Source organism: Pararge aegeria, chromosome 20 (assembly GCF_905163445.1).
Source record: "Pararge aegeria chromosome 20, ilParAegt1.1, whole genome shotgun sequence".
In the NCBI taxonomy this organism is placed as follows: Eukaryota; Metazoa; Arthropoda; class Insecta; order Lepidoptera; family Nymphalidae; genus Pararge; species Pararge aegeria.
Genome location: NC_053199.1, coordinates 6,618,526 through 6,631,574, shown reverse-complemented (window position 1 = coordinate 6,631,574; position 13,049 = coordinate 6,618,526). Strand labels below are relative to the sequence as shown.

The 13,049-nt window shown below is 35.7% G+C and overlaps 1 protein-coding gene across 2 annotated transcripts in view; it reads right to left on the bottom strand.

Moving 5' to 3' along the window:
- Positions 1–9,731, bottom strand: part of LOC120632628 (protein groucho-like) — a 109,324-nt gene extending 99,593 nt beyond the window's left edge. Inside the window, exons 1-2 of one of the 2 annotated variants that reach the window (XM_039902571.1) lie at positions 9,493–9,731; positions 1,962–2,059 (exon numbers count right to left, since the gene is read on the bottom strand). In XM_039902571.1, the coding sequence (XP_039758505.1) occupies positions 1,962–2,059; positions 9,493–9,561 (167 nt within the window). In that variant the 5' untranslated portion in view covers positions 9,562–9,731. The remainder of the gene's footprint in view (positions 1–1,961; positions 2,060–9,492) is intronic. The other variant, XM_039902572.1, reaches the window with a different exon arrangement.
- Positions 9,732–13,049: the final 3,318 nt, after the last annotated feature.

Below are 13,049 nucleotides of genomic sequence, written 5' to 3'. Positions count from 1 at the left end.
GCTTCCTAAGCCAGTTCTTAGGCTCATGCGATGTTAAATATCTCTGGGTCAATATATAAAATGGTTAAAGATTACAACAGTGTTAAAAAGTTTTAAAACTGCACATTGACTAAAGTACCTAGGTACTTTTTTAAATATTATTTTGCTAGTGAATTTACCGGAACGCCGCGCCGCGTAACTTGAACTCCTTGTAAAGTTAATCGTGTCGTGTCGTGATGCGTCAGTAGCAAGATATATCAGCTTATGGAGCTCATTCATTTAAAGCCGTGCACACAAGACCAACGTGATGCGCTTACTTGTCATCAGTGTGTATCACGTGTGCACGCCTCTCTATGTACAAAAGGTACGAATAAAGTTCTGATAAGTGAACCGTCACGAGATAACACGTAGGTAAGTCTTATTCAGTGCCACAATACCGCATTTTATTAATAATAGCCGAAAAGTTGTTTTTTCAATAAGATTTCCAAATCTAGAATGTTATGATGATGTTTGGATAGCCTTATTTTTGAGGAAGACTATAGGCTATATATACATTTTCTAAATATTCTACCCTTAGCAGGTTTAAACGGGATGAACAATTATATGCACGTCCCACGTTTTTTAAGTTAAATAAAGGAATAAAACTCAGGAGATTAGTCCGATTTCAAAATTCTCGCTTGGAATTGGATAGGCTAATTTTTAAGGCAGGCGAACGACCCGACTAGGTGGGTATATTGTGCGGGATTGCAGACGTTTGTATTATCAGAACTAATCAGAATTAGTACACGGACGAAGTCGAGGTAGGTCGCTATCCCTTACAGATACCAACTTATTTCATTGTTCCCTGATTCACATAACTACATGAATAGGAGACACTGATTGGTCACGTTGTATGACAAAATAATACCGTGTGGACTAAGACAAAGTCAACATCTCCTGAGGATGCTCCGGTTTTGGTGCGAACCGGGTATAGAGGGTAAATTTTGCCGAAGATCTGTTTGGTGTGGAGTTTAAGGATTGAAGAATTAATAAATCACACCATACAGATTCTCCTGCTTTTCGCGGAGTATAGCAAATTAAGCTTAATTTTCATAATTTCGTTCTTTCAAAATTGACAAGCAGATATTTTATATTTTACATAAAAAACCTACAAGAACAAGAGATAAATACTTACATTAAATAAATAAATGAATAAAACCTGCTATATGAGTATTTTATGAGAAAAATATTACTTCGTTACACTCAATAACTAAGGCTGAATGAATTTTATCTTTATCGCAACATGTGGCGTATAAAAAAAGGGAGCGTAAATTCTTGTTTTTACCTGTGTGCCCGACAGATATTTTAAGTTACCGAAGGGTCACAAAATCGATGTAAAAAAGGACTACTTAGTCGACAAAGGGGCAAATAGGGGATGATTCAACTGATACTCGGCGACGGGCGAAATCCCGGTTGAGCCCTTTTTAGCTGATTTACTTTTATATCTTTTTTTCAAGTTCTCACTAATGTTTGGTATTTTTGTCTGGGGGATTTTTGTTTGTATACCTTAGCCAAGTACCTTTATACGTCAATAAAGTTTCAAACAGAGATTCAGCGATAAAAAAGGTTAACTCATTTATGTAGTTACAGATAACAATCATTCTCTTCATAGGTGCTATTTATAACTAGATGCTTTAGATTCCTAGGAATATTACTTAAAGCGGACGAATGTAATGTTATATAATCTTTTGACGTGAGGCTTAAAGGCTGCTCCTAACTTACTTTATCTCCTATGCCTTGGCTACCCCTTTGTACAAGATTGCACATGTTTTCTTGAGTATCGATTCTACTTTGTCAGCGTAAAATGGACTGAAATACCTGTCTCGTTTTGAAGAAGTTTATTTTGGACTATGGATTTTATAATTACAGGTTTAAACAAGCTTTTGCTTGGAAATCTATTATATAAGAACTAGGCGTTAGTTTAATCAAAAAGGTTAACTTACTTATGATATTGGGCCTGAAGAAAATTAAATTCCTCCTTTATTCGATCACAGGATTCGCCCACCGTGAATTTGATAGGTTGTCCGGGCTGCGGTGGACCCTGAAACAAATAAATAATTAGTTCAAATTTTAAACAAGAAAAAATCCAAACAGTTGGGCAAGTAGTTCTCTACATTTCTAAAGAACGAGCTATAAAAGTAAATGTACGTGATTGCATCGAAACTAATTTCCATCAAGAAATAAACAAGTTTCTTCAAATGTTTTTGCACCACGAAATTCAAGAGAATACACAAGTCATCAATCCCAAGCTGTACACAAAAACTTACTATCACGAAACAAAAATTACACGCATCCCAAATTACCATAATACAAATTATCCTTTAATGACCATAATTCGGTGTGAGCCTCGATTAATGAAAAAAAATAACAACGCCGACTGCGCGCCTCTTAACATAAAAATAAAGAAACAACACGCGAGCACCTAATAATAAAGTAAAAAATAAAAAACAACTCCATAATAAGAAGCAGGAAAATAAAAATAAAGCGAGGGACACAACAACACACGGTCGCCGGGAGGGCAGGCGGTAAAAAATAAATAACCGTCGCTCGCCGGCGCGCGAGGAACAAACGGACTTTAAAAATAATAAAAGGAGCGTAAATAAAAGCGTAAAAGGAACTGGCGTGTAGACGTTGTAAATGGAGCTGCGGACAATCGGGCTCGAGAAAAATGTGCCCGGGAATTTAGTGAATGCAACCACCGAGATGAGCATGAGATAGACTGCGGTCGCGGTGGAGTCCACGACAATCTCAAGCTGCATTGGGAGATCCCACTTAATAACGAAACGCTCACCGCAACCGCAAATAATCCAGCAAGTGCATAGTTTATTACATCGTGAACGCTAGCAATTTGTACGTAAATTACTCGAAGCGTTAACATTGTGTAAACTTTTTATAAGACCAATAAACACTATGGTATCTGCACTATCTACCCACATTAATCAGAATACAGTCACGAATTACTTAACAAGGAAAAAAATGTGCAAAGCTCACAAAAAGTAACGCGTTACAAATGGCCGCCGTATTCGCTTGAGTGCTTTATACAATAAAACTATTGTCAGTATCGGTAGCCGTTCCAGAGGCACGCGGAACGGAGCGACATGCATGATGCATGGCGGCTCTCCTCTTTGTACATTGTTTTGTATAAATAACTGCGTGTCATTATAATTATTTAAATGCTCTTTCACAGTGTATTTAAAATTATGTCACGATTATGTCAATGACAAAGCCTCCAATAGTTATAAGGGATTTGCATTAAAATACGATGTTTACTGCATTTATTTGCAGTTGCGAGCACTCTGTAGTATGGTCCACAGACATGCAAAAAACAGCTCTGCATTACCCCCTAAGAGGTGTTTTATCGATGTACCATAATTATTTTATATCATTTACCTGACTATGCACATCATAGGTCAGTGGCGTGCACTGGGTTTCTTCCCAGGGTATGCAAATAAGGCAGGAAAATGGCACAAAATCTCCTCCTATACGAGTTATATATCAATTTTAGGGTGAGCAGTGCTTTTGCGCATGTATGAAGTTCACGCCACTGTCATAGGTAATACCATACATTGTTGCAATACCATTGGTATTTATATATTATAACACATACGAAAAAGATACCCCATTATACGTTGCATATAGTGCTTATGTGGTCAATAACTCTGTTTACACCAATGGTTGCAATAAGCAATAAGCAAGGCATACCTATTATGGGATTCTATCACCTACTAAAACTGCCCTACCCATTCTATCCGAGAGGCTCTCGCGTAGGTGTATACCCCTCTTTAACTTTTTTGACATTTTAATTTTATGTTCACTTATAAATTATACTTCATGCTTTAATTATAGCTTTTATTTGTTTTTATACTAATTTGTCCAGAGAAGGACGCAGCTAATGGGTTGTCTATTTGAGTTCTATATCGGCAATTATGTTTAATAACATAGTTCCTACCTATTATTGAATGTGCATACAAATAAAATTATCGCTAGATTAAATATAACGGTAAACCGCAATTATACAGTCCGATATCAAACAATCTGAAATACAATATCGAACTAATTGACAATTTAAAGTCAAATTAACATTTGATAATTATTTTTGTAATAACTTTCCAATTAATTACCTATATCTATTACCTATAAATACATCATCGGCTGTTTTTCAACTAACGTAGGGTCGTATAAGCTAGTGGGTGTGAAAAAACAAGAATACATGACAGTTACCGAATCACTTCCCTCAACTACAATGTTTTGAAATAGTCCCTAAATTCGATAGCATCCACTTTTAAATTGATCACAAAAAAATCTGACGATAATAGACTGAGTAAACGTTCCATCAAGAAAAAAAGATTCCCATAAATTATCGCCGAAAAGGTCAAATTAAAATACAATGAACAGTTTTTGAGTGGCAGTATTGTGTGGAGGGCCCGGATGAAAGGCCCGCATCCAGCGACGACCGCTTACAAAAACAAAACTAAACAGAATGCGTTTATAAAGAAATACGTGTTCTTATTTCAAATTATTGAATACGTCTGTCTGCCCACGTCTACCTGTTCACTCGGCGAAAGGACTTCTTTTGTTGGAATTTGAATTTCGAATGAACTGAATGAATTCAAGCGAAATTTTATACGTAAAAATTTGTTGAGGCGAATTTTATGTTTTTTGTCTAAAGAATTTAAATATATGTAATAAATAATGGAGGTATCCATGCACTTTTATTCCACAAGAAATGCTGATTAGGAATAAACTATTAGCGTGTTTAAAGCCTCGTGTCTGATAAAAACAGTTATTTGTTTGATGCCATATTAAAAAGTCTATCGCAGTTTAAGACAAGTCGCATTTACAATTTAAATTTTGTTAATATTTATTTGTCTATAAACTTGAATTCGTGAATAATTTGCATAATCCCCATTGATTGTTGAAGTCACGCGATGTACGTACAGGCTACACTGGGACGTAGATTTCTTAGTTTTGTCACGGAGCCATTATCGTATTTATATTCTTTGGAACGGGAAAATAGATTTATGTCAAGAGTTTATTAGTGATATTAGATCTAGCTCCGGAAAGTATACACAAGTTCAGAAGCACTGTAAACATCTAAACACCATTCGCACTTACAATCCAAACACGCTTAGATAAATATTTAAATTCGACGAATCGTTTTCGAAACGTTATATCTCAACATCGCTTCGGGCTATTTTAAACTTAATACCGTGGTTTTAAAGTCCATTAAAACGGCTATTGGGAATCGGTTTACAGTTCACAGTTGTTGTTGGAGGATAAAAATGCTAGTAAAACTAATATGGTAGCGCAGGGATCGGAAAGCCGATTTTACTTTCCGAGAAACAGCGCCGCGCCGGGTCGCTGCCCATCGTGTTGGATGACAAATGAATTGTAACTAACACTGAAATGTTAAATAACTTAGAGCTTTCCAAGAACAATGTACTTAAACCATTATTTTTATAACTTTAACATACAAAAATAAATTATTCTATTTCGTTGTGAAGCATAAAAGTACGGTAATAGGGTTTAGAAATTATTTACGAAATGCATCAATTACTTTTAACTTGATCACGACGTGATAAAGCGCCCTTTAAAAATTTTGAAGAAAATAAGAATAAAACTAATTAGTTGGACATTTAGCTATACCTACTGCATACTCTTTATAGACCGATTTTGATGTTTATTATTTTGCTTAGTCAAAAAAATGTTTGTATAACAAATTACCATTTTAAAAAAAAGACTCAATTTAGCACTTATTTGATTTATCTACACTATGATGTCTTATAATGTATCTATAATTATGTTTAAAAGTTAGATGAAGTTTGTTGAATCTCAGCACCATTATTTTCGTGGTTTAACTAACCTACCTACCTACTTACTTGTTTTATTCCAATTGATTTTAATCAACATGCGTCTTCCTCTGTCATAACTTCATATTTTAGTAACCAGAAATAGAAGTTATATTCGATAAGTTAATAGCAATTGAAGCAAATAAAAATTATATTTTTTTGTCACATGTTTATCTCTATCTAGCTAGGTAGGCAACCTGATCCTCCAACCTCTATATTTTTCTTTTAAGTAGATATAGGATTATTTTCTTAGCAACATGCGGTACCTAAAATACAAAAAAAAAAACTAATCCATACAAAAACCAGTTCAATCATAGCTTTATCAGTAGGTATTAACATCGAACCAGAAATGTAGACGAGTGTCGCCGAACAAATTGATGGCGTGTTGATAGTGACGGGGACTTGTTACTTGTTAGCATACTCCAAATGCTGTGTTTGTGCTGATAACGTTATCAGTACAAATGTGGGGAATTATTTCGGACGAGCATTGACTCAAGGCGCTCTTATCGCGTCAGCCGAGATACGTAATCCCTTTTCACTTGATACATTTCCGTTTGCAGGCAAATACCTAAAACTAATTTTTTTCTTAATTGTCTTATCTTGTAAACAATCTTTTCACTACATTTTATTACAAACTATGTTAATAAAATATTGAATCATGAAAAAAATCGCACATCGAGAGAACAAATCTCTTTTTATTAATTTAATTGTTTTTTTTCAATTTGTAACCCCCGACTCAAAAACGACGGGGGTTAGAAGTTTGACCTGTTTTTGTATGTGTGTGTACAGACACACACATAGGTATCTTACATCATCGAAGCATCGCATCGAAGCTCACGAACTGATTTTGTTTTTTATTGCTTGTAAGGTGAATATATCGAGAGTGCTCGCTTTTTTTTATATTATTATACATTTAAATATTTCAAACACATTTTACAATCAAAATTTATGAAAAGTTTTCACACACCTAATGGGACAAGTAAGAAAAAAGCGAGTAGGTTTACTTGTCTGTTGTTTTTAAAATAGTAAATTATAATCTTTTATTTATTAGCAAAAATATAGGCAGGAAATAATGTTATACTGTACTTAATGAAAGCTTCTTATCTAGGGATTACTGTCGCGTTGATATGGTTTTGTAATGAGTAGAAATAAAGGCATTTATCAAGGCTTAAATCGGCTGTTACTGTAGTTCTACTGATTGTGTGATGTACCCACTATTTAAAATTATATCGGTTATGGGGTATGATTAGGTACAGAATTCGATTTCAAGATCTGACGGAATCCTTCCCGGGAATCAAACCAACAGGACCCTGTGTAATGTAGCCGAACTTGCTAACCAAGACCAATACCTACCTATATAAGATATGTCAATTAACAAATGCTAACACAAACATTCTTTTCACCTTAGTTGTTCACGGAAATTAAAAGCAAGCCGTTGTTTGCGAAGAAACGTGAACCCAAGACGCCATCTCATTTTGTTGTAGCTAGCGGTAATTCCATCTGTCAAATATTGACAGAGAGCAGAGTGCTAGGACGCGACACGGATTTTAAGCAAACATACAAATAGGCATTTACATTAACACCCGTCCTCCCCGCACCCCCTCTCGCCTAGGGTCACCATTTGTCAGGATTTGTCCTGGAATATTAGGATATTTGGTCTATTCGAAGAATGTGGCTGGATTTTGCAAATCTCAAGATTTTAGAAAAAGTTTAACAAACTGTAAATTATCTTTGTATGGTAATAATTTTTACATAGACATTTAATTTTTCATTTATAAAATGCCAATTATATTGAACTGAAAGTATTGCTCCGACTGAAGGCATCTTTAGAGAGAGAAAATTCTAAACTATAAAAAACTCAATTTCAATGGAAATCGGGCCTTTTCTCCCGACATTTGATTTTTTTACCTGGTAACCCTACTTCCACCTCCCCCGAAACACACTATGCTAGTCATAAAGCGAGAGCCAGTGTCGTAAAAGAGCGAAGTAAAAGCCTTCTGTCATACGTAATACGGTTAACAGTTAGCACTCTACAATTCAAGGAACATTGCCGTTAAATTTTCAACGATTTAACAACACGTGTTCGAGTTGGCTAACTTTGCTTTTCAATGGAGCATTCCAACAATTTCAAGAATTATATAGTGTTATTTTTTCTGGAACGCAACGTACACAGATTTATTTTCTTATTTTATAGTAATTTATCTTAGTTCGGAACTTAAAATGGTATAATTTTACAGTAGGTACCTAGGAACTTTACTCTGGAAACAGGTGCAAGCTTGTTAATCAAATAAAATATTTTCTAAAGCTCATTTGTATTTGTTTATAGATAAGAGAGAAGTGCTCTAATTAAATTCGGACACAAACATAAAGAAGGACATCCCGCCCCATTGCTTCTTATAAAGTAACCCACTTTTTGTAATTATTAAAGAATTATGAAAAGTTTACCCCTTTATGTAAAACGCAATCCAATGTTCCACCTACTTCCAGAATAATAAAACGAATTATAAAACAAATTAAATGTATAATGTACGTTTTATGCCTAGGTGCGTACCGGAGAAATTCTACAACCTTCTGTTTAACATCAAAATCGCAAAAAAAGAATTCAAGTTAGAAAAACTTTATTTGGGAAACAGTTAGGTGTAAAACAAATTCGTGACTAGCCAAAATTAAGTAAATATACGGTTGGCATACCTACCTATTTATTTCTTAGTAATTTCAAAATGTTAATAATGCTAATAAATCAGGCAATTGATTTGTAAGAATTCCATTGAACAGTGGATATCGCATGCGACATTAAAATCACTCAAGGCAATTAAACATTTGCTTTGTCTCACTGTAATTATCTACTAGGTTCACTTGACATCACAAATAGGTAGGTACTTATCTTGTCATTGCTATAATTCCCACGATTTAAAAAGTTTAATGACGTGACAAGTAGACTGGGATAATTAAATGGGATTATTATATAAACACGTATTATAATTTTTGCGTAGTTAAATCAGACATAGCGATTACGGTAAGTAGTTACATGTTTAATGATGCACTGTTTATATTATGTCAAAGACAATATAAACACGAAGTAGGTATAACGTTGAAAAATATTTATATCACTGTGGTTAATGTTTAGCGATAGAATTTATGTTTAAAACTGGGGTATGAGCCCAGTCGGGAGTGACGACAGATGTATAGCAGGATCATCATCAATCGCCATCGGTTACTTTTGTGGGAATATTGAAATTTGACCTTTATTAACAACGGTTATCGTAGCAACAAGGTTATATAAAGTAACTATATATTACAAAAGGTATTTGTATTTTTTGTATAACATGTATTTTTATGTATTTTCGATCCGAATAGACCGATGTGAAGAACTATAAAACTTTTAGAAGCAATTTCACAGAAGTGGCTGCGCTGTGTAACAATTTTTTAGGAATTAGGTGACACTTTAGGCCAAGTATGATTTGTAAATGGGAACCGTTTAATAGGTATATACGGCACATGGAATCGTGCCACCACTTTCCCCGTGCTTTCACACCGTGAGCGATTTGTCAAAACAATGCACCGCGTTAATGGGAGACAAGTTGATTATCTCGAGGATGATTTATGTAAAGTGCGTGTGGCTCACCGGATGCCTTGCGGCCGCCACGGCTGCGGCGGCTGCGGCCGCGTTCATTGCGCCCGCGCTAGGATACATCCCCACGTCAAACGCACGCGGTCATCGTCTGCAGCACACTCCAGAAAAAATACAGGGCACACTGCACACACTCCACTCAAGCCACTATACAAACACTACGCGCGGGAACACGCGCGGCAAGTCACACGCGATACAGAAAATAACAAGACGCTACACAACCACTACGCACAAGCGCTGCAACTGAACTGACGCGGGTGGGGGGACCGCCTCGTCTCCCCCCGGCTCTCCACCTCCTCTGCCACCCTTCGCATGCCGCTGCCATACATATTTTCTCAACTCGAATTTTTCGTCGACTATCTTTTATGTTTGAGGAATACTTAGGCGAATCGGAGATATACGCTCTAATAGATACGTATTATTAGCGGATTTTCAGAGGGAACCGATGAGATATGGTGTTTAACTGTAAGGTTAGGTTAGCCTACGTAATCAACTTTGACATTCGTGTTGTAGACGTCTAAAAAGCTTAGAATTTATGTTGGTCGATATCTCTAAATAGTTAGATATCTTGAAAACTTCGGCAACACTCAGCGTGTAACCAGATAGGTCCCTCCCGCATCTCCTTTTGTTTCAAGTCACGCAGTAAACTTAACTACTACTTAGGTAGGTACAAGAGAATAGATGACTCTGCACTCGCAGCAACGCCTGGCAAGAAGGACAAACTTTGACAGATATCTAGGTAGGTATCTACCATGTAACCCACTACTACTTTGGGGCAAGTTTAGAGAAGATACTCCTAATCTTCCTGCATGAGAAACAAGGAGGGACTCACACCTTACTTAGCTTTGTTTACAGCAGAGTTAAATAAAAGACCAATTTGTGTCGGGGAAAATGGAGCCTTGGAGGGGAAAAGAAAACCGAGCACAGTGGAGTTAGCGGTACAGTTTGAGATTACGTGCACGCTGAAGTGTGTCACTAGGCTTAAGTGCAACTTAGGGTCGGTAGGTTAGATGCAGGTAGCTAGGTGCCTATATACCTACCTACATCTCTCTTATTCTCCTGTTAAGTTGAGGCTTCAGCCGCGGAATACCTATAAAAATACCAGGTTGTTGAACTATGTACTTAACTGTAATACTAATAGGGTATGTTACATATTACTTATTATTCCCATTATTATTCACTATCTCCAAATCACCTAGTCCAACTACTACCTGCGTTCTTAACTTTATTATTCTCTATGTTGTCTAGATATAGTTACGCAAAGTTAAATAATGGCCTGTTTTACCTTATTATTAATCATACTTTTAGGCGTACCTCCGTAGGTATTTTTGAAGTTATAGGGTTGTAGCAAACGTAGGTAGGTACAGTTAAGTTTAGCGGAATGTTGGCTTTTTTTCTTGCCTAGTATATATATAAATAATTGTTTTATGACTTTTAAGACATGTAAAGTGAATAAAAACAAATAAATAATTAATCTTGTATTTTAATTTGGTATTTTTGTCTCAGATTTAATGGCCTACTTTCACTTTAACTTTACTTATTAATAATATCACCATCCACTGGCGTGCACGAGAATTATAACCAGGTAATATAAAATCAAACCAGCTCACGTTATGTGCGTGGATAATTTTATTTTTCAAATTATTTCTCCGCCAAGGCACTTTTTAGAAACCCCTTTTTTCCTTCGTTTAAGACTTTCCCAGCAATCCAACCGCTAACTAACGTAGACCAAGCGGTGGTGAATTGGCGGTCAACTGTCTGACCTAACTTAGTGTTAGGTTAGTCAGTTGACCGCCAATTCACTCACTCAAAGTCACTTGACTAATATTTACAAAATAATTATGAAATTATATTAATTGCACAAGGTATGTAAAAAGTAGGTAAGTGGGATGGCGTAAAATGGAATTATCCTCCTTCTATGTCTACTAGCAGTGATTTCAGTGGCCGCGCTTTTATACATAAATGCAAGTTACGCTAGATAGGCTTGTTATTCACTCATTTCGGTATTTTTCTTCTTTAAACATTAAAATATACAAGTGACAACCCTACTCAAGAATATAGGTAGGCATTCCATTGAACATTATTTATATGACGGCTCTTTAGCCGCATCAATCCGCGTATTAATAGCCATAAAGCGTATTTGAGTGGCTCAATACGGATCGCGTTGCTAACTACGCTGCATAGTTCGTTAATGCGGATTCAAACTTCAATCATAACATTGAGTTTTAAGAAGGCAACCTATGCATACTTACGTATATGTTATGTGTGTGTTTTTTATTATTCTTAGTCTTTCTATATATGAAAATTAATTGCTGAAAACTTGAGAAAAGCTGTGCCGATTTGGATAATTTAGGTCTTGAAATATTCGCATGCTTGCACGCACGCAATTGCGACGTAAAGACGTGTTTAAGATAAAACCCGAAGCTTTCAACTTTTGAACACACCCACTAAGAAGTCCACAACATACGGAAACTTCTATTATTTTTAAAATCACCATCCCACAACTAATATCGATCTAGCTAAATCAATTCCAAACCAAGCTTGTTTTATATTTTATTTGATGCGTTATTGTTGTATAAATTTCTTCTAGGTATGAGCCTATAAAGCGCTACCAGTGTGAACTCATTATAGCTATCAACAGACACACTGGTCGACTTTCGATTTAAAAGTGCATGTAAGTATTACCTACCTAAAGGTATAAAAAAAACGGTGACAAGGTTCACGTTAAATCCTCGTTCCATTTTATTTTTTATTGTTGTTAAGTTGGTAATTCTCTTTTTTGTCGAGGCCCACGATATGTCGCGCCCACAAACGACAAGACTCCTTGACAACGAGTATTTTATGTTTATAAGTTTGTGCCCCTAAAGGTACTCCGTAACGTGTTTGTTTGTACTAAGTTATAGATACTCCACTTTATTAGTACAAAAATGTTACCGTGTGTTTCAGGGATAGCTGGTAATTTTACTACCTGCTTACTGTTTGTACCTACCGTGTTTTACATATTGACTTTAATAGCACAAAATGTTATAGTTTGTTTCAGGCACAGCTGGTCATTTGATTACCTACTTACTATTTGTTCCTACTGAGTTATAGGTATATGCACACTTTTATAGTACAAAAATGTTACGGTGTGTTTCAGGGATAGCTGGTCATTTTACTACCTTTTTACTGTTTGTACTGAGTTTTAAATATTCACTTTTATAGCACAAAATTTTACAGTAGGTTTTAGGCACAGCTGGTCATTTAATTACCTACTTACAGTTTGTACCTACTGAATTATAGGTACATGCACACCTTTAATAGTACAAAAATGTTACGGCCTTTTTTAGGCATAGGTGTGCATTTTATTACCTATGTACTGTTTTTTTAATTAAGTACCAGCTGTCACGTTATTCTTTCATCTTAATGGTAAAATAAAGAATAAGGGCAAAATTTTAAAGATCAGGTAGGTATATTTGAAACTAATAATATGAAAAATAGTTCGTAGGTCTAGGCCAGTCTAAGCTCGACTGTATTTCGGTACCGCACTCTCCTTTCGTGGTAGGCCAGCA